At 37.0% G+C, this 22,868-nt stretch overlaps 1 protein-coding gene across 2 annotated transcripts in view; it reads right to left on the reverse strand.

Moving 5' to 3' along the window:
- The window catches only part of LOC126484756 (beta-mannosidase), a 254,100-nt gene that overhangs the window by 146,634 nt on the left and 84,598 nt on the right, over positions 1-22,868 (reverse strand). For both annotated transcript variants that reach the window (XM_050108354.1, XM_050108362.1), the window contains 4 exons: positions 13,162-13,301; positions 10,599-10,748; positions 10,348-10,490; positions 42-247 (listed from right to left, as the gene is read on the reverse strand). In XM_050108354.1, the coding sequence (XP_049964311.1) occupies positions 42-247; positions 10,348-10,490; positions 10,599-10,748; positions 13,162-13,301 (639 nt within the window). The remainder of the gene's footprint in view (positions 1-41; positions 248-10,347; positions 10,491-10,598; positions 10,749-13,161; positions 13,302-22,868) is intronic.

Raw genomic sequence — 22,868 nt, forward strand, 5'->3', positions numbered from 1 at the left:
TTCCAATGTACTAAATTACAGTAAGAACATATAATTCTCACCAAATAGCAGCAGAAGGAAAAGCAGGACCCCAGTCCCATGCAAATGATGCCTGCATTTTACGTAAGTGATTAACATGACATTCTCCATGGTAATAGGATGGGACACATTTAGGTGGAACAATATGCTTTGCTGCCTGTTTTTCATAGCTAGAATTTGCTGCTACCACTGCTGATCTGATCTTTACTTCCAGTGTATTGTTACCAGCCTGCAAATAAACACACAAGTTTAAGTCCAGCTTCAAGAAAAGAAAAAAAAAGAGAAAACATACACACACATATCCACACCAGACTTATTAGTAACAACTTCCATCTGTTGAATGGATGATACTATAAAGGTGTTCAGTGGAAACAGTGCATTTTTTGGAGTATATGCATGAAACACTTTCTTACTAATGCATAGCATTTAGCAATATACTGACAGTCTATTGTTAATGAAGTATACAGGTTAAGATTCTCACATTAGTCCCAGCAATACCAGTGCATTTTCCATAACATGGTATACCAAGAGGGGAAGGGAAAAATAAAAATGAACAAATATCATTCATTGTTGTTAACTTTTATTAACCACATACTTTTTAAATAGATACTAACGTTTAAATAGAACATGTAAATATCATTTAGGACAATCTTACCTATGCCACGTATGGTAGGCGTACTTTATGACTACCAGAAAAATTTCTAAGAAATACAAATTTCATTAATTGTAACTGACTTTTATACAGAACATACCTTTTTAAAGATATATAGATGTTTTTTTTCAAAATTTTAAATTATAAAGCACATGAGTAATTTCAATATTTTCAACATGTGGGTGGAAAGTCACCCCCACCCCCTGCCGCCCTTGGTATTGTGAAGGTTAATACATACTTTGACTCATTCCACTTCTTTGAATCCCTGAAAGTTCTCCTTCATGATGAGATCTATCAAAAATAATGAATGAATAAATGAATTAATTAACTGTCTTGTTAACAAGCTCAGTTATGAAAACAGAGATGGAATTCTGGAAATAACAAAATTGTTCAGGATGTTACAGTCCTAAACTACTTCAGAATGTCAAGTAATCATAGTCTACATAGAAACAGACTCATCATGCAAGAAGTCAGAAATGTAAATTATGAGAACTTGTTCATAAAGAGGACATTATACAAGATTAAATCCTGAACAAGTTAAATATCATAGAAAATGAATGTTAAACATGCAGAGACAAGAGACACAATTGTTTAACAAAGACACCCATGTTATCAGCATAAGATGTTGTAGTAGAAAGAGAACAAAAGAATGGTAAGTCTCAAATGGAATGAGGCAATTACTAATGGGGAAATAAGAGTTTGAAGTAAATGTTAATAGGGCCATAAAAGAAAATGCTGACTTAAACAAAGCTATTCAGAAATGTCTTTGAGGGGATCCAAGAAGATACAATGAAAATCTGGAAATGAAAATAACTGAAAACAACAAATATGGAGAAAGCAAAACACAAACTTATGTTGGGTAGCACCACATTTCAACAGTGAAGATTGCAGATGGCATAGTAAATAAGAAAAGAGAGAGATCTAGGGGTTCTGTACAGGGGAGAAGTCTGTTAACTGTCAGCAATTCAAATGTATGGCAAATACTGGTAAAGATGGGAAAGATCATCTACACACTCAGTGTTTATGCTTGTGAGCTCTCATTGAATATACCAATGAGGCTTTTGCAGTACCCACTGAGGGTGTAGTCAGATGCAAGTTGTGGCACAAGCTGAAACAAGTGACTCCTGTCACCTGGGTTCTGGTGCCATACTTGTTTCACTCCAGGACTGGCAGAGGAAGTAGGGAAGACTAGCCGTGGACAAAGAGTTACAATGAAATTCACAGTCTGCAGCATTGTTCCTAGAACTGATTGTGGCTGTTTCTGAACCAAGTAGAAAGCTTAAATCAGAGACTTCAAAGGTTCTGGGACAAGCTAGGCTGCAGTTTCCTGAATTTGTACCAAAACACAGAGAACTTTACAGCCCCATAAATGGGTCTGCAGTACACTGCACATCAGTGGCTGCTACCCAAGTGTCTGACTGTGAATAGAGTGCATGTGAGATTTTTTCAGATTGATTGAATCTCCATCCAGTCCAGATAATGATACACACAGAAGACACTCAAAGAAATGCCCCCCACAAATGAGCTCATTAAAATCCTAGTCATCTACTAGCAAAGCATTTGCAGCAAAGTCCTGGAGTTTGAAGCACTCCTAAAAGCAATGGAGCTCATCTAATACTAGATACAGAAGGCTAGCTAAACCTCAGATAGAAAGCAGTGAAATTTGTGGACTAAATGTAAGTGTATATTGAAATGATAAGTTAACAGGAAATAAGGAGGTGAATTTGTTGCAATAGACAAGAAACTCAGATTTGCAGAGATATGCATGATTACTTGGGCAAGACTCAGTATCAAGGGTGAATATAAACTAGTAATTACATGCTACTGATGAAGAGACTAGTATCAAATTTCAACTGAAAACAGGAGAGACTGTCAGATTGCTAATTCATGTGTTCCCCAATCATACTGTTATATCTGGAGGAGACTTTATTTATCCAACAACAGACCGGGGTAGTTACACATTAGTAAGTTGAGATTATGCAAGACATCCTGCAAAATCTAATTCAGACAATTAGTTCAGAAGCCCACTCATGATGTAAATACCTTAAACTTAATGACAACAAAAAGATATGACCTCTTTGAGGAAGTCCACATTGACACTGGTATCAGTGCCCATAAGAAAGTTGTAGCAACAGTGACTGTTAAAGTGCATAGAGCAAGTAAAACATGAAGAAATATATACATGTTCTGCAAACTGTATAACAAGGTAGCAGTGTCATACCTCAAAGACAATTTGCATGTTGGTGAGTTTAAGCTGCACTAGTTGTAATACATTTTCAGGCATAATGACAAACAGGTTACTAAATAAACTGCTTTAACTAGTAAAAATCAGCAAAACATGCCTTGAAGGCTGATATCAAGTTACCAAGTTTTCCATTGTATCTTCTCTTAAAGTTGTCATTTAACTTTTCATAAACTTTCCTGTAATTAGGACAATACATGTAATAGCCTCAATTCAGTTTGGTTTAAACAATTTTTTAAACAGATTTGGCTTTCATTTAAAAGAAAAAAATATGGCCACAAAGTTGAGTAAGCAATTCATATTTGCCTTGCAGTCACATATTGACATTTTTAACTGATCAGTAATTTAATTTTATCCATTGCTGTTAGTGTTTCTTCTGTGACTTTATTACTTTTTAAAAATAAAGAACAACTGCATTTAGTCACATTCATGATGTTATTTCAATGCACGATTCATTTTGTGCCCTGGGGGCTCAATTTCAGGTGCTTTGAAGTCTACATAATTTTTTCCCCATATTTAGGTTAATTCTGGTCTGTTTTCAGTGGTTTTGAAGCACAGTATTAGTAAACATGTTCATGTACAAGTATACACTCTTCATCTATGGCACATATTGTAAACACTAGTCAAAACTAGTCAAAGAATTTCCAGTTTACAATTCTTTGACTTGTGTTTACAAAGTGTGTCGTAGAATGAAAAGTGTATATTTGTACACAAACAAGTTTACTCATACTGTGCTTCAAAACCATGTCTCCACCACTGGGAACAGACATGCTTTAACCAAAACCTGTCAAAGCACCAGAAGATGAGCCCCCAGGCCTTGAAATGCATCATGCAATAAAATAAAATCACAATTGTGACTAGTAATATCAAACAGAAATGCTAAGTCACACAATTAATCCACATTTTTTTAATCCAGTGTGACTTCTATTCTTTTCAGTCAAGAAAATCACAGTTTCATCAGTTAACTATTTTATCATGGCTTAGCCATGTTCATTCAGTACAAAAAACCAAATCACTGTATTTGCTGTCAGCATCTTCAGGAAACATTTTGTACTGTATATGACTTAGGACATGAGATTTTTATGAATTTAACCAGTAAAACCACAACTTCCATGACACATTCAAAGCCTCCTTTCTTTGACTACAAAATCTTCTGGTGCATTATACAGTGAAATTTTATCAAATCATTGACATGCATTCCTAAATGCTTTTTCAATAATCCAAATTAACTCCTAGCACATAAAGTACTCCACTCATAGCCCTTCTACATAAAACTAGCAGTATCAAAGTAAGTCATGGGCATGTAATGCCCATAACACCTAATGAGATCAAGAGCACAATCAAAGGGATAAAAGTAAAAAATTCTTCTGGGCTAGATAATATTCATACAAGGATACTTAGGCACTGTCATTAATGTATAAGTACAGTGCTGTATCACATATTTTTAACAGATCCCTACATCAAGGCATTGTTTCACTGAAATTAAAACATGTATCTGTGAAACCAGTTTTCAAGCAGGGTGAAAACCTGATCTAACTAAATACCACCCATTATCCTCGTTAACAAATTTTACTAAGGTCCTAATGAAACTGGTGATCAGGAGTATTGCTAATCATCTGCATAACCAAAACATTCTATTTGGTGTCCAGCATGGCCTATCGATAGATGATGCTATTTTCTTCTTCACCAGTCAAATTCTACAACAGTTTAACAGCAAGCTGCCATAAATCAAAATCCTATGTGATCTATCGAATGCTTTTGACTCTGACAACCATGAAATTCTGCTTAATGAAACAGAATTCTGTGAGTTAAGCAAAATAATGCAGATCTGGATAACATCTTATTTAACAGACAGGCAGCAGAAAGTAACAATTACAAACAGTAATGGAATCCCAGATTTATGTAAGAGGAGCACAGTAAACACTGGACTGCCATCAAGTTCGGTGCTGGATCCCTTCCCGTTTGTTATGTTTACAAAAGACCACCCTCTCTGTTCCACTACCGTGAGCAAATTCACCATCTTTGCATATGATATTTCTCTCCTAGTGAATAAAACAGCAGGGAAACCTGGAAGCCTCTGCTAACTGTGTATTTTTTGTTTGTTTATTTACAACATGCTTCATTACACACTACTTGTAATACTACATGGTATTGTGTATGTGTGGTGTGTGTGTGTGTGTGTGTGTGTGTGTGTGTGTGTGTGTGTGTGTAGTATAATGTTTGTGTTTTATGATGATGATTTTGAGAGAAGGGAGAGGGTGAAACACGGTGCCAGCAGAAAGCCTACTCCTCGCAAATAGCATCAAAGGGGCTGCCAAGCCTAATGTCCCCATCTGACTGACAGATCACCATCAAGAGTGTCACATGCCTTCACTTCATGAGACACTGTGGAGAGGTTTGGTATTTAAATCAGGATGATGGCACAGAAGTCTGGTGATTATGAACTTTCCTTTGTGCCATTACTTCTCCTCCTCTCGGCAGCCAAATACGGGAAGAGAAAATTTTTTTCACAATCAGGATTCAAATCAACTTACCCCACAGGTCAAGCGCCACCACATAAGTGCATGGTAGGGACCTTGGCAATGGAGATGGGCTAACAGTGTATTTGACGATATCCTTAATTGGTTCATCTGTAACTGACTCTCCCTAAATGACAAAAAACTCATTATGTACAATTTCATGTGACAAAGAAAGAACAAGATGATATAAATATAAAATGTCATGGACAAAAAATACACAAAATGGGCTCTGATAAGTTCTTGGGTATGTGCATTGATAGCAAATTTAATTGCTTCTGCTACACCTTAGATCTTCCAAAAAAGACTTCATTCTACACATAATTGTATCTTCTACATGTAAGGATCCCATCTGTGCTGCTTACTTTGGATATTTTCATGCACTGTTATCTTATAGAATCATCATTTGGGATAATCAGCCTCTGGCAAAAAAACATTTTTACTGCTCAGAAGAGCATCACTAGCTGTTACTCACAGCTGCACTCACAAATTACTAGTTTTGTTACGATGAGGGATAGTGAGTAAGTAAGCTACTGCATGTGCAGCTCTCCTCACCTGTCCACCTGTTTGAGCAAGAATAGCTCTTGAAGTGCATCTCACTCTGTCCCTCTCAAGCCGTCCCAGTGCATGAAGCATTAGCATGTGAAATGTTGTTGTCAAGTAGTGCATACAGAGGAGCTTGGGCAAGAGCACACATCTACACATTGCGCTACAAGTAGCTATATGTTATACAATGTGCACATTATACAACAAATAGTTGGAAGTATGGATTAAATACAGTAAAGATTGTATTAGCATTGTATTAATTGCTTTGAATCATATCACATATCAACCAATAAATGTATTTTCACAAATATGATAAAGATCAAAAGTCAAAAGTGTAAACATTTTCCCTAATTCATGTAATATTCTTCAGATCAATAAGTATCGTGTACTAAACACTTTCTATAAGTATCTTGTACTATACACTTTCTAAAGTAGCCTGTTCTTCCTCAGCATTCAAGCTACTTTCGTACCAAATTTCATCGAGATCAGTTCAGTGGGTCAGTCGTGAAAGCGTAACAGCACAATTACTTTCACATTTATGATATTAGTATGGCTAAAACCTTCAATTACAAAATCATTTTTCCTTGCTGTGATTTTGATGTGGTGCTCCAAACTATGCTCAAATTATCTGTGAAAACCTCATGAACATTTGTCTGGTAGTTTTGTAGATTAATGTTTTCAAGCAGAGAAACAGACAGATATCTAAAAGATAAAACTTTAAATAATGATATAGTTTTTCTGTGATTGAATATTGATGAAATAAGCCTGTATGATGCCTCAAGCTATACTCAAGTCCTGTGAAAACCCCATGAAAATTTGTCTAGTAGTTTTGAAGATTCATGAGCAAACAGAAAGCAGAAGGACAAGCTGGATTCAGTAGAACTTCAAGTCACAATCTTTCTTTCTTTCTTTTTTTGATGATCCAATTTTGACAAAATAAAGCCTATACAGAACGTCAAGCCATATTCAGATTACCTGTGAAAATCCATCAATAATTTGGGCAGTAGTTTTAGAAATTATATCAATCAAAAAAATCAATTTTTGAAAATATAAGTATTGGATACCAGATGGTAGAGTTTTGTCAAGACTGGTTCTCTGTAGTTATAATGGAATAATGTTGTCTACTCCTTGATTCGACTTAGGTCTTTCACGCTCTGTCAAACTCTTCATGCAGTATCATATCTCCCATTTCATCTTCATCTACATCTTCTTTTATTTCCATAATATTGTCCTCAAGTACATTGCCCTTGTATAGACCCTGTATATACTCCTTCCACCTTTCTGCTTTCCCCTCTTTGCTTAGAACTGGGTTTCCATCTGAGCTCTTGATATTCATACAAGTGGTTCTCTTTTCTCCAAAGGTCTCTTTAATTTTCCTGTAGGCAATATCTATCTTACCCCTAATGATATATGCCTCTACATCCTTAAATTTGTCCTCTAGCCATCCCTGCTTAGCCATTTTCCACTTCCTGTCAATCTCATTTTTGAGACATTTGTATTCCTTTCTGCCTGCTTCACTTACTGCATTTTTGTATTTTCTCCTTTCATCAATTAAATTCAGTATCTCTTCTGTTACCCAAGGATTTCTACTAGCCCTCGTCTTTTTACCTACTTGATCCTCTGCTGCCTTCACTATTTCATTCCTCAAAGCTAACCATTCTTCTTCTACTGTATTTCTTTCCCTCATTCCTGTCAATTGTTCCCTTATGCTCTCCCTGAAACTTTGTACAACCTCTGGTTCTTTCAGTTTATCCAGGTCCCATCTCCTTAAATTCTCACCTTTTTACAGTTTCTTCAGTTTTAATCTACAGTTCATAACCAATAGATTGTGGTCAGAGTCCACATCTGCCACTGGAAATGTCTTACAATTTAAAATCTGGTTCCTAAATCTCTGTCTTACCATTATATAATCTATCTGAAACCTTCCAGTATCTCCAGGTTTCTTCCATGTATACAACCTTCTTTTATGATTCTTGAACCAAGTGTTAGCTATGATTAAGTTATGCTCTGTGCAAAATTCTACCAGCGGCTTCCTCTTTCATTTCTTACCCCCAATCCATATTCACCCACTACGTTTCCTTCTCTTCCTTTTCCTATTGTCAAATTCCAGTCACCCATGACTATCACATTTTCGTCTCCCATCACTATCTGAATAATTTCTTTTATGTCATCATATATTTCATCAATCTCTTCATCATCTGCAGAGCTAGTTAGCATATAAACTTGTACAACTGTAGTACGCATGGGCTTTGTGTCTATTTTGGCCACAATAATGCGTTCACTATGCTGTTTGTAGTAGCTTACCCACACTCCTATTTTTTTATTCATTGTTAAACCTACTCCAGCATTTCCTCTATTTGATTTTGTATTTATAACCCTGTATTCACCTGACCAGAAGTCTCATTCCTCCTGCCACTGAACTTCACTAATTCCCACTATATCTAATTTTAATCTGTCCATTTCCCTTTTTAAATTTTCTAACCTACCTGCCCGATTAAGGGATCTGACATTCCATACTCCAATCCGTAGAATGCCTGTTTTCTTTCTCCTAATAATGACGTCCTCTTGAGTAGTCCACACCCGGAGATCCAAATGGGGGACTATTTTACCTCCGGAATATTTTACCCAAGAGGACACCATCATCATTTAACCATACAGTAAAACTGCATGCCCTTGGGAAAAATTGCAGCTGTAGTATCCCCTTGCTTTCAGCCATTCGCAGTACCAGCACAGCAAGGCAGTTTTGATTAGTGTTACAAGGCCAGATCAGTCAGTCATCCAGACTGTTGCCCCTGCAACTACAGAAAAGGCTGCTGCCCCTCTTCAGGAACCACACGTTTTTCTGGCCTCTCAACAGATAACCCTTCATTGTGGTTGCACCTATGGTACGGCTATTTGTATCGCTGAGGCACTCATAGTTATTCAGTTTAAAAAGTTTTGTTGATTCTGAATAAATCTTTTTAGTAGCTATCTTGAGCAATTTTTGACACAATCTCTGTCCATGAAGAGAGAGCAACTTTTTGCTAAATTGCAGTACATTTTTACACTTATTTATCTTGCAATTTCTGATACTTTACATGATTTTAACCATCATTTAATGGCATGCCAATTCTTGTTTCAAGCAAAAAATTTTCTCCTTATGACAATTCTGACAATACAGAATGTGGACTTTCTGAGTGCTCCATTTTATATTCCTCAGGGATGGCTATGACACTTTTTCAAATTGCATTTTTCTGAACCCTATTATTCAGTGTACAGTTTACAGCCTGCTGATAACAACAGTTGAAGCCATTGGGCTCTAGGATCCTGAGACAATGGCCATGTAGGTGTGAGAGTTGTGTTTGTTTGAATGTGTGTGTGATTTCTACTGTAAAAGAAGGACTTTGCTCAAAAGCTTTAATATTTTGGCAGTCTTTTTCATTGTGCCTGTCTGTGACTCAATGCTTCCTCTATAAGGTGAGTAGCAATCTATCCTTTGCATATTGTTGTTATTCCAACTTTATACATAATTTGCCATGAGATGAGTTCGAGGAAACAACAGTGATGGGGGCCACCCACAGATCAGTGGTGCACCACAATCAGTTTACAGGTCATTGTCTGTTCATCATTGACACAGAGCAACTGCGGCTTATGTTTGAAAGAACAGATGACCAAGCACTGGACAGATACACACCTCATAGTTCAGTTCATGATGGGCGAGACTCTTCATGGTACACAGTCACTGTAAAGCAAGTCTCAAGAAAGAGCAACTATTGCATAACAGATATAAAAGGTCTACAGCTATAATGATACCGAAAGAAACATGTTGCCTGCCAAAAGTGCAATCCACAAAGCATTTAATTGTCTGCTTTAGGATTAAAATGAGAGTCAGATGCTGTGACCTCTATAGTTGCCATATTGCTAAACTTTTGCTGGTCATGCCTCCCTTGCTCAGATTGTCCCATCTCTTGTGCTGGACCATGCAGCAGTGCTAATCATTCACTGCTGGAGTGCTGATTACTTCTCAAATTTTGTTGTATAATACATGCTGGTAAATATTGCACTAGACTAATTTTGGACCACCCTTTTAAATGCACACATAAAATTCCACTTTAAAAACATTTTGTTTGTAACAAACAACAAATTGACTTCTTCCAGTAACACTGGGCATTGCATGACTCATATTATGAGCTGTATTTGATTGAGCTAATTCTATTCATATATTACAAAAACAAAATTGCAAACATCTCCTGAAACACAAGAGAAAATGTACTTGACAACTGTTATAAGAGGCATACAGTATATATCAGTACATCACAGTCCTGTTTTGTGCAGAGATTGATAGTCATAAGATATTTGTTGACTATTACTTGAAAAAGACTGTTGTTACAAACCTGTACAACTTCAGTGATTGGAAAAGAGTAACGAAGAAACATGTTTTCTGTAGAGCCAATATGAATTTCATTCAAAAATATATCAGATACAGTGTCTATCCCATGAAACACCAAACTGATATTCTTGTTTGTTGTGCCTTTCACTGTAAAAAATAAAAGAAATAGAACAGCTAGGAAATGAGTATTTCGTTTTAAGGAATACATATGTGAAACAAAAAAAAGCATGCACTGTGCAATAGTGTGAAACATACCATAGAATGTTGTTGAATATGTCCAATTGTCATAGGACACCCATCGTAGATTTAAATCATTGAAACGGTAATGGATGTCAGTTGTAATAACTCCAGCTGCCCTGAGGTCTGACAATATTCCACCAGGTACACGGCCTGGTATCTTAATACCTGTAAAGAGGTAATTTTCATGGTATTAGTACAATACTGTTCATAACAATTTTTTTGGCCCTGTTGTGTTGTCCTTTTAACTGAGCTGGATACAAAATTTTTCTTCTTGGTTACTTTTGATTCATTACCACAACTGTCAATATTAGTAAAAAAAATGAAATCTGATGGAGAAATGGAAATAGATGTCATATGGGCTCTAGTACTGATCCTCACAAGCAGCTTCTAATCAAATTGTGGATCTACGGAGCGTCATCTCAATTGTGCAATTGAATTCATATTTCCTCTCAGAGAGGACCCAATCTGTACTAACAGACAGAAAGTCATTGAGTGAAACTAGTGTGATATTTGGTATTCACCAAGTATTATGGGTCCTCTGCTGTTTCTAATCTATATAAATGTTTTAGGAGACAATCTGAGCAGCCGTCTTAGATCGTTTACAGATGATGCTGTTATGTGCCACCTAGTAGAGTATTCAAAAGATCAAAACAATTGCAAAGTGATTTGGACATGATATCCCTATGATATGATTTGGCAGTTGACACTAGATTATGAAAAGTGTATGCCATGCACATGAGTACTACAAGAAATCCATTACATTTTGGTTACACACAAATCTAAAAGCTTTCAATTCAACTAAATACCTACAAATTGCAATTACAAACAACTTAAACTGGAACAAACACTTAGATAAAGTTGTGGGGAAGGCAAACTAAAGACTGCATTTCATTGGCAGAGCACTTAGATGATACAACAGGTCTACTAAAGAGCCAGCCTACACCACATTTGCACATCAGCTACTAGAGTATTATTGTGCAGTATGGGATCCTTACCAGATAGAACAAAGATTATCTAAGAAGTTGAAAGAAGGTCAGCTTTTTTTGTATTACTGTGAAATGAGGGAGAGAATGTTACAGATGTGATGCAAAAGCTAGGGCAGCAATCATTAAAACAAAGTCATTTCTCATTGTGGAGAGATCTTTTCACAAAATTCCAATCTCCAATGTTCTCCTATGTACGCAAAAATGATTTTTTGGCACCCACCCACACAAGGAGAAATGACCACTGTAATAAAATAAAAGAAATCAGAGCTCAGACAGAAGGATTTAAGTACTCATTTTTCCTGTAACCTGTTTGAATGTGAAATGGTAGAAAAACAGAGTAGTCATGTAGATGTTAATGTAGATATTGCATAAATGGTTCCCAAGGACAAGCTGAAGGCTCTTCAGTTACAGCCTACATGATTTAATAATATAATGACATAAATGGTCTGAACAATTGTGGGGCCTGCCAACTGGCTGTAAAAGACAGTCTACAAAGTCTGCATCATTGTAGACTAAATTCACACCATCCTGCATTGTAACATAATCATGTTTCATTTCAATATGGTCCATCAAACTGATCAGTCAACATAAATACTGAAATGGAAAGTCATCTTGAGATGTGGCAACTGTACGAATGGTACTGGTTTACCATTGGCTCAATGATTCGATCTAAGTTGTGGTCGAGTGCTAAGTCTTTAAACTAAACATAATCTGGTTCAAAGGAAATATGTCAGTGAAAAAGAAATATCAAATCAGAGCTGGGATGAAGACATTGTCATAGGAAAGTCATATATCTATGACACTCCATTCAGAAAGATTCCTCCATAATGAGTGTAGCCTAAGAAGTCAAAAACATACATAAACCCAAAATATAAAACATGATCACGACAGCACTAATGAACAAAATGTTCCATTTTCATCACTGTTATTTACATTAACAATACAGTTGTATGCATTTGGCTACATAACAACAAGGGAATCACATTTAGAAGACCATTCATACATAGAACCTGGTCAAGTTCTTGTGTACAAACATGTTCAAAATAGCTTTATCATGACATTGGATGTCACAATTAGTCTGAACAAGATATTTATCATTTGAATTTACAACATCACACAATATACTGCACTGAATTGCAAATGAAAATATCCAAAGTGACTTGGCAATAGGTTTTACATGTGCTGCAGTATCTCTGCAAGAAAAGTTAAATGGAAATGGTGTGTGTGTGTGTGTGTGTGTGTGTGTGTGTGTGTGTGTGTGTGTGTGTGCATTTTCTTTTTCTTTTATACTGTCTTGTTGTCTATGCCAAGATGGGCTCTCATATTATTTATTTCTCTAAATTTTGAAAAAGAGGCCGTATGTTTCAAAATGTCCATTCCCATTATCATCTTTTGATTATGACTGTTTTGACTGTGGCTATCTTGAATAGTTTATAAATAAAGAAGATTAATTGTATGTCACTTTTTATTTACTTCTGACACATTGCAAAAAATGCAGACAAATAATGATAGTTATTATCAAAAGTCGGTCACTATGAACACCAAACATAACATCAAAAAGTAAAATATATTTATAAACTATAAAAACTTACTGTTGTTCTGGTTTCTAACTGTCCATGTACCATCTAGTTGTTTACTGTTTAATGACATGTGCTGAATGTAAGCTGTTGCACTTGACAGGAGAATTGTAACAGTTAAGATTTGCAGTTCCAGTAGCCTCATTATCTTTGATCTGTGGATGAAATAAATTTATGTTATAATTCTATTGTTTTTAGAATAAGAACAACACACTTTCAATACTCCACATAGTTTGATTGTTTACATAATTTAATTGTTTACATAATTTTCATTTACTCTTAACAATATAAATCTGACTTGACTGATCAAAGGTAAGGAATTGTCACCAGTCTCTCTTATGAATATATTCTTTAATATATTGCACAAATAAAGTAAATTATTACAATAAAAGACAACATTACTGGCCAAATATGTAAAACTACTGACAGACACACTTAAAAGTAAGAATGATATGAAACTTCCTGGCAGATTAAAACTGTGTGCTGGACCGAGACTCAAACTCGAGACTTTTGCCTTTCGCAGACAAGTGCTCTACTCACTGAGCTACCCAAGCACAACTCACGCCCCATCCTCACAGCTTTACTTCTGCCAGTACCTCGTCTTCTACCTTCCAAACTTTACAGAAGCTCTCCTGCAAACTTTGCAGAAATAGCACTCCTGAAAGAAAGGATATTGCGGAGACATGGCTTAGCCACAGCCTGGGGGATGTTTCCAGAATGAGATTTTCACTCTGCAGCGGAGTGTGCACTGATATGAAACTTCCTGGCAGATTAAAACTGTGTGCCAGACCGAGACTCGAACTCGGGACCTTTGCCTTTCGCGGGCAAGTGCTCTGCCGACTGAGCTACCAAAGCACCAAGCCCCATCCTCACAGGAGTCATGCTTGGGGCGTGAGTTGTGCTTGGGTAGGTCAGTCGGTAGAGCACTTGCCCACGAAAGGCAAAGGTCCCGAGTTTGAGTCTCGGTCCGGCACACAGTTTTAATCTGCCAGAAGTTTCATATCAGCACACACTCCGCTGCAGAGTGAAAAATCTCATTCAAGAATGATATGCTTCCTAGCTTTCAGAACTATAGCTCCTTCCTCAGGGAAGACAGTGATAGCTTGCGGAAGATTTAAAATATTCGAACCTGCGACCATAGCAGCAGCGCAGTTCCGGACTGAAGCGCTTAGAACTGCTCAGCTGCCAGACTAGTGAATTACTCTCCTATGCATAGGCTGCCATTAACATTACAACATAAATGGCTGATTTTGGAGTGTTGCCATGACCAGAAAGCATGAACTGAAGATGAATAGCAACGCACTATGTTTGGTAATGAATCGCATTTCTGCACTACTCTGGATGACATTGAGAGTGTCAGCAACCTCTGGGCAGGTCCCATTCATCCATTGTTTTGAAGCGGTGCGGTTGTGTTGCTCCTGGTGTCACAGTGTGGCAAACGATCGTGTATGACTTCAGACCACAAGAAGTGTTGATTTAGGGAACTCTGGTGGCATAATGGTATGTAATGGACAACCCGTGTCCTGATGCGATGGATTATACCAGAGAGAGATGATCCAGGACTTCCCTTGAGAAATTCATAGTCTTGGCAGAGTGAAGTATTGAGGCATTCAAGATCTGTGTGGTTGTTTAGAAGAAATGCCTCAAGCATGGATGTGTGTGATGTCCTTAGGTTAGTTAGGTTTAAGTAGCTCTAATTTTAGGGGACTGATGACCTCAGATGTTATGTCCCATAGTGCTTAGAGCCATTTGAACCTTTTTTTTTAATCTTCCTTGAACCTGATGTAATGGTATCTGTGACATGATGGAGGTCACTTGTCTGAAACTATTTGTCTGTATATATATTACAGCACCTTTTGGTGGTTTTGTGTTGCCATCCTATAAATACAGTGAAGCTCTCCAGCACCGTTAACAGAAAATATAAAATTTAGTCTCAAAACTGATAAAATCATTTATATCAAAAACAGTAATGTTAGAGTCTTGGCCCCTGTCCCTGGAAAAACTTCTGTGAACACCCATGACCAATGACTGGGTTATGTAATCAAAACATGTAGCTAATTGGCTACTGTATTATTTGGGCTATCAGTGAACAGGTCTTTTGTGTGCTTTGATACTGTGAGAGAAATTTGTGTGAGTAGAAAAGAGTCTGTGGTCATCTGTTGTAACAAAAGGTCATATAGTCCAGAGATCTGGATACACTCCAAGACACACACACACACAAAAAATGATGCACCATGCAGCAATTATCTGAATGGGGCAGAAATCGGCTTGACAGAGTTGTTGGATGTCCTCCTGAGGGACATCGTGCTAAATTCTGTCCAACTCTTGCCTTAGATGGTCAAAATCCTGAGCTGGTTGGATGGCCCTGCCAATAACACTCCGAAGTTCTCAATTGGGAGAGATTTGCCAAAGTAGAAGTTTGGTAAGTACGAAGATGAGCGGTAGAAACTCTCACAGTGTGCTGGAATGTAGGTCCAGGATGGCTTGCCACGAAATGCAACAAAACGGAGCGCAGAATATTGTCGACGTGCAGCTGTGCTGTAAAGGTGCCGCAGATGACAGCCAAAGGGGTCCCGCTATAACATGAAATGGCACCCAAACCACCCTCCTAGTTGTCAGGCCGTATGGCAGGCGATAGTCAAGTCACCGCTGTCCACGACGTCTCCAGGCACGTCTTTGGCCTGAAATCTCAGTGACTGGAGTAGAACTGACTTCAGTGACGAGTCCCGCTTCGAACTGAGCCTCTATGACCAGCGAAGATGTATCTGGAGACGTCCTAGACCTTTGTGGTATACCAACCTTACGAGATTTTTTTTTATTTTTTATTTTTTTTATTTTTTATTTTTTATTTTTTTTTTTTGCAGTTTTACTGCGCATTTTCCCAAAACAACCATTTTTTCCTTACCACTGTTTACAGGCGAGGTTTCCCATTGTTTCTGGCATACTGTTTCGAACATTACACGCCTTGCCTTTAGGAGGAAAAACAAACTCAAATGTTGTTTTTGATGATTTATTGCAGCTTGAGAACAGTAAGAAGACGAAATATTCGGAGACTTTCTGAAAGTAACCCTACAAATGTACCTATATTTCTCATAGAACCCAAAAACATTTAGATTCTGAAACAGACTGTACAGTTTTATGTTGTACATTATTGTACGTGTTGTTTGTGAGCAGGCATAAGTTGTATTTTCCACACAAGAAATATCATGTTAAAACTTGTGGTAGTGATTCATAAGTGCAAAATGTAGGAACGTTATTTATACGAAATTTTTAATGGCAGGAAAACCATTAACTGAGAGAACATTACGGCGGTACAAACAGAAAAGAACGCAAATGGCGGGAGAACCTAAAATCTGACAACGGAGAAACAGATTTTACTATAATTATTCTGCCAGTTTGTTTATTTTTACAATGTTGGCCAGGTACTAAGATGCACTGTAGAAACCATTAAGAAATAAGAATGTGCAGATAACGATGTTCTCAAAGCTTCTAAATCATGTGCATGGCAGTAGGTTACCAAAGTCGTTCCTGCTGAGTAAACAATGTTATCTCAAGCAGACTCACCAAGGCAATTGCGTCACCTGAAATAAAAATTGCGGTAACCCCATCTTCAGCGCCCCTCCTCTCCCCTTCCTTCTGGACCAACAAGGATCAAGCACCCCTTCCACACCGTCGTCTTTCATTACTTGGACACTTGAATGGTAGGGAACCAATCTGCAGGATTAGATTAGATTAGTTTTTCGTTCCATAGATCCGTGCTGGGGAGATCCTCATGGATGTGGAACATGTCAATTTTTTTTTTTTTTAATCTGAAATAACAATTCTAATAGTTTGAATATATACAATACATCATTTGTTTCTATAAAAAAATTCGTCAATGGAGTAGATGGAGTAGGCCACTAGTAAGTCTTTCAGGCTCCTTTTAAACTGATCTTTATTTGTAACTAAATTTTTTTATGTTTTCTGGCAAATTATTGAAGATGAGTGTTCCTGAGTAGTGAACCCCTTTTTGAACTAAAGTAAGTGCTTTGAAGTCTTTGTGCAGATAATTTTTGTTCCTGGTACTGTATGTATGAACTGAACTGTTTTTTGGAAAAAGAGATATATTATTTAGGACAAATTATATTAAGGAGTAAATATACTGAGAGGCAGTAGTTAGTATACCCAGTTCTTTGAAGAGGTTTCTGCAGGATGTCCGTGAGTTTACTCCACAAATAATACGTATTACACGCTTTTGGACTCTGAAAACTTTTGTTTGACTTGAAGAGTTACCCCAAAATATTATACCATATGACATTATGGAATGAAAGTGGGCAAAGTATGCAAGCTTTTTCATTTTTATGTCGCCTATGCCAGCTAACACTCGAATTGCAAATGCAGATTTGTTAAGGCGTTTCTGCAGTTCTGTGATGTGCTCCTCCCAACTGAATTTATTATCAAGTTGTAATGCCAGGAATTTAAGACTGTCAACTTCTTCCATCAGCTCTTCTTCAAACTTTATGCATATGCTGGGTGGAAACCTCTTACAGGTTCTGAACTGCATATAGTGAGTCTTTTCAACGTTTAATGTCAGTGAGTTGGCTTTAAACCATTTATTAATATCCATGAAAATATCATTAGTAGATCGTTCCAGAACCTCACTCGACATACTATTTATTGCAATACTTGTCATCTGCAAAAAAAAAAAAAAAAAAAAAAAAAAAAAAAAAAACGAACGCTGCTTCTGGCAGTGTAACTGATGAGAGATCATTAATGTACACAAGAAGAAGCAACAGCCCTAAGAAGGATCCTTGTGGGACATCACATGACATAAATCACTAGTCCCTTGCACTGACACCCTTTGTTTCCTGTTAGTGAGGTTTGACTTGAACCATTTTGCAGCACTGCCCATGACACCATAGAATTCTAAATTATTTAAAAGGATGTTGTGGTTCACACAATCAAATGCCTTTGACAAATCCCAGAAAATACTTGCTGTTTGTAATTTGTTATTTAATGAATTAAGTACATTTTCACTGTAGGTGTAAATAGCCTTCTCGATATCAGAACCCTTCAGAAATCCAAACTGTGTTCTTGATAACATGTTTTTTGTGGTCAGATGGTTGAGAAGCTGCCTGTACATTACTTTTTCTAAAATTTTTGAGAATGCTGGCAAAAGTGAAATCGGTCTGTAGTTTGATGGTATCTCTTTGTCCCCTATCTTGAATAGAGGTTTAATATCTGCATATTTTAGCCAGTCAGGAAATGTCCCAGTTATAATTGACTGGTTACACAAGTAACTTAGAATTGTACTAAACTTACAAGAACATGCCACAATTAACTTTGTTGATATTTCATTGTAACCTCTAGAATGCTTTGTTTTTAAAGATTTTATTATGGAAGTTATTTCTTTTGGTGAAGTGAGTGACATATTCATGTACCTGAAGCAATTTGTAAAGGCTAGGTTCAGATATTCAAGGGCATTATTTACTGATCCTGACAATCTCATTCTATCAGTAACAGATATAAAGTACTTGTTAAATACATTTGCCACACTATGCCCATCGGTTACTAATGTGTCATCTACCCTTAATGCTATTTGCTCCTGTTCCTTTCTGGTTCTACCAGTCTCCTCTTTCACTATATCCCATATTGTTTTTATTTTGTTCCCTGACATTGCTATCTTCTTCTCGTAGTGCATTTGTTTAGATGTCTGAATTACTTTTTTTAATATTTTACAGTACTCCTTGTATTTAGCTTAATCATCAGCATTGTAGCTATTCTTGGTCGACAGATACATTTTCCTTCATGTCTTGCAGGAAAACTTTATTCCTTGTGTAATCCATGGTTTTATTATAGACTTCTGTTTAATGTGAGTAATTTTTAGAGGAAAACAGTTTTCAAACATGGTACTGACATTGTTCATGAATGTGTTATATTTTTCATTCATGTCACGAGCACTATAAACATCTTTCCAGATCATATTTTTGAGCAGTTTTGTAAAACACTCAATTTTTGGTTGATTGACTACTCTCCTGTACTCAGATTTAGAACTCTTGATAATCTGCTTAGTATTTACATCTAAAACAAGGAGCTGCATGTCATGATCTGACAGTCCATTTATTACAGGTTTTATGATATGGTTTTGTTCCTTTGATTTGTCTACAAAAATGTTATCAATGGCTGTCCTTGAGGATTTAGTGATCCTAGTTGGAAAGTTTACAGTGTGAGTTACATTGAAAGACAACATTACTAACTGCAATAAATGTTTACTGGAAGATTGCATTAGAAAACATGTATTAAAGTCACCAGCAATCAAAATTTCTTTGTTTCTTCCTGTTAAATAACCCAAAAGAGCTCCTAGATGTATTATGAATAGATTATAATTTCCTGCAGGTGCTCAGTAAATAGTTACTATTATATAGGATCTGTTATGGAACTCTACTTCTGTTGCAAACGCTTCTAGATGCTGCTCTAAACAGAATTTACTAATGTCAATGTTCTTGAATTTATGGTAGTTTTTAATAAATGTGGCAACTCCTCCTCCATCCATATCTACTCTGCAGAAGTAGGAAGCTAGCTTAAATCCTGAAATGTCTAACATATCTATACCAGTGGTCACTTGATGTTCAGAGAGTCAGATTATGTCAATTTGGTTAGATGAATTCATTTCATCAATACAAATAAGTAGTTCATCAACTTTATTTCTGAGTCCCAGAATGTTCTGGTGTAATAAAGATAACTGATACTGCATACTAATTGGATTATAACTGTTTGGGCAAAGATGAACTGGCAGTTTCTTATTACTTTCTGTTAAACATTGTTTAAATGGAGGCTGTATGCTAAAATCTGACTCCTGTTCATCTGTTTTCTCAAACTGAGTGTGTCTGCCAATCTCTCTTAAAACTCGTTTTCTTTCCCACTTCCCTATCCTAAAAAAGGCATCCTTCTGACACCCGTGACCACTGGTATTTTACCACTTGTGACAGTGTCCCCCCTTAAGTTTTCTGCAATCAACCCAGACAGTTTTTCCTTCCCTTTCCTATTGAGGTGAAGGTCATGCCTAGTGTAGTCACACCTATCGATAGCATCCACAGGAATCAAACCAATATGGGACCCTGTATCCATCACAAGCAGCCACTCCAACTCCAAGTTCACCCTCCCGACAGAAGAGTCCAAATGAGGCCGATCATGGCGTCTCAACACAGACACAAATCCCACACTCATATGCTTTGTTGCTCATGCTATCTTCACCAGGTCAGTCTCTATGGAATATTCAGAGTCTCTGTCAATGCTATTTCCCGGACCAACCACTATAACCACGGCATCATCCTTTATGAAATCCTTGCATAAAGAACTTACATCCTCTTGTTACCTGACCCAGATCTGCACTAGGCTTGAAAAAGTTTGTGACCTGGTACTGTGGACCTAGACTTTCCTGCAGTCGTTGGCCAACACTTCTACCATGGGAGCTACCTAACAACAGAACTTCCTTTCTCTTTACAAATTTCCCTACCTTTTTCAAGTCCTTGAAAGCTTGTTGTGCCCTTTCTTCAGCTTCAGCTACATGAGGCTCATCCGATTCTGACTGAGGCAACAGGTCAAATCTATTTTTCAGATGAGCAGCATAGGAAGAGTATTAGATTGTGTCTATTTGTTACTAACAGATTACATTACGTGACGTCACCTGAATTCCGATCATTAATACCAATTTAATATTACGTCATTTGATGCACCAGAAGAGACCAGACCAAGGCAGATATGTAAGTACTCTCATTTTTCCACATTTCTCGTATTTTATCAAATTATGCAACATCTGTCCCACTGTTCCCAACATCTCGTTGAGGTCATGATCCACTCAGTTATCACTGCTATTGAAGCCCACATCCCAACTCCATCTTTCATCACTGGGACACCTGAGTGGGCAACACTGGAAAGGTTGAAGGTTGTGTCTATTTGTTAATAAGAAATTAGATCACTTGAAGTCTGTTTGTTAGTAACAAATTAATATTTCGACATTAGAGGCACCAGCAAACACCACACTCAGACAGATATGTAATTACTATCATTTTTCCATGTTTTCTGCAATTTTATACTTTTCTCCCCATTAGTGTGAACTGTTATTTGTCGATATCAAAATCATGTTCAACTGCATCATGATGTTGCATCAATGTCGCATTAGTATCGTAATGCTCTCAGCCAACCACAAGTAACATGGTCCCAATTTATGTATCATTGCTGAGGTATCACTCCATATCTTCCGTTTGTGACATCAGAGTGTTAGCAATTGTTAACAGAAATGGTAGCGTCATGTCAATGACATCATAGCAGGTTCTGTAAGCACTACTAATTTCTAACCAAAGATATTGTATGTTCAAGAATTACCACACTACGTTACTAGGTTGTGTGATGTCAAGGTAAAATTCTGATGCTGCCGACCAAAGATACTGTACGGATGTAGCATAGCGCTACAGAATACCATGGAGGTAAAAATAAGAGGAGTTGTCATGACGTCACAAACTTGAAGCGGACCCAAGTCAAGATCCGCCATGTTAGCTACCCCAAAACATTCGCATCTGGTAGTTTGATTTCGTGTAGTCGTGAAGTGTTTTGATAAAAAAATGCCGGCTTGCGTCGCTTACTGGTGTAATAATCGTTCTGATTGTAGTCTAAAGTTTAAACAAATCACATTTCATCCCTAAGTGGACTTATTTAATCGCTATTTTCTTATATATACTTGAAATTCTGATGCACTGTGAAGTAATACAGTATGGTTTTATTTCTGTGATTTGACTTTAGATTTCCTATCAGTCCAATGCGAAGAACTCTCTGGAGGTGAGCAATACACTTGGTTTTCATTGTTTGGTTATTCCCAAGTAACTGAAAAGTCCTGGCAATAAATATCCTGAAAATGTAGACTAATGTTTTAAAATGCGATAATTTAATATAAAAGTAGTGTAACTTCATGTAGTTAATTAAATCTTCAGTAAAATCTGTGGAACACATGTTACAGTGGTTAAATTATGAGTACTTAAAGGTTTACATATTTGTTAAAGCTAAGTTCCCTATCAATGTCCAGGCTACTTAGATCATTATATTAATCACTGTGTTGTCGTGTTAACCTGTAAATTACTGTTATTTGCCACACTGAATGTCACTTGGTAGGTACAATTTAAAAACAAAGTAGATGTGTAAACTACGATGGGCCTGACAATCTTAAATTCCGTTCTTTTCCTTCGTAATTTAACGAACCTTTCACTTTGTTGACACGACAGCTGGCTTGTTTATATCGTCCCTGCATACATCTATGGGACACCAAAGGAAATAAGGCAAGTTTCTTGCAAACCTGAACATTTGAAAATGCAACGAATACAAATCGGTGCCTGTAAACTATCAATCATTGTTTTGGAGTTCTGGCTTTATCAATTATCGGCACACACACAATGAAAGTGAATAGAAATGGATTATGAAAGCACGCTTTTCACAGCACATACTTCTCTTCTCGGTTATTCGTTGTATAAACAAAAAGGAATTACAGTACTGAGGCCAGAAGCTTCATATTTTGGTGTCGTAGTACTGCATCGAATATGCATTTAAGACCAGAAAAACGATTGAAGTTGCGTTCCTTATGCTGTGTTGTTCACTAAAACAGTGTAACATTTACTATATAAAATAAATATCGCGTGCACACGACCGAAATAACGAACACGAAAGAATTGTGAACACTCGTCTGCTAATGTTTT

This window comes from Schistocerca serialis, chromosome 1, assembly GCF_023864345.2.
Source record: "Schistocerca serialis cubense isolate TAMUIC-IGC-003099 chromosome 1, iqSchSeri2.2, whole genome shotgun sequence".
Lineage (NCBI taxonomy): Eukaryota > Metazoa > Arthropoda > Insecta > Orthoptera > Acrididae > Schistocerca > Schistocerca serialis.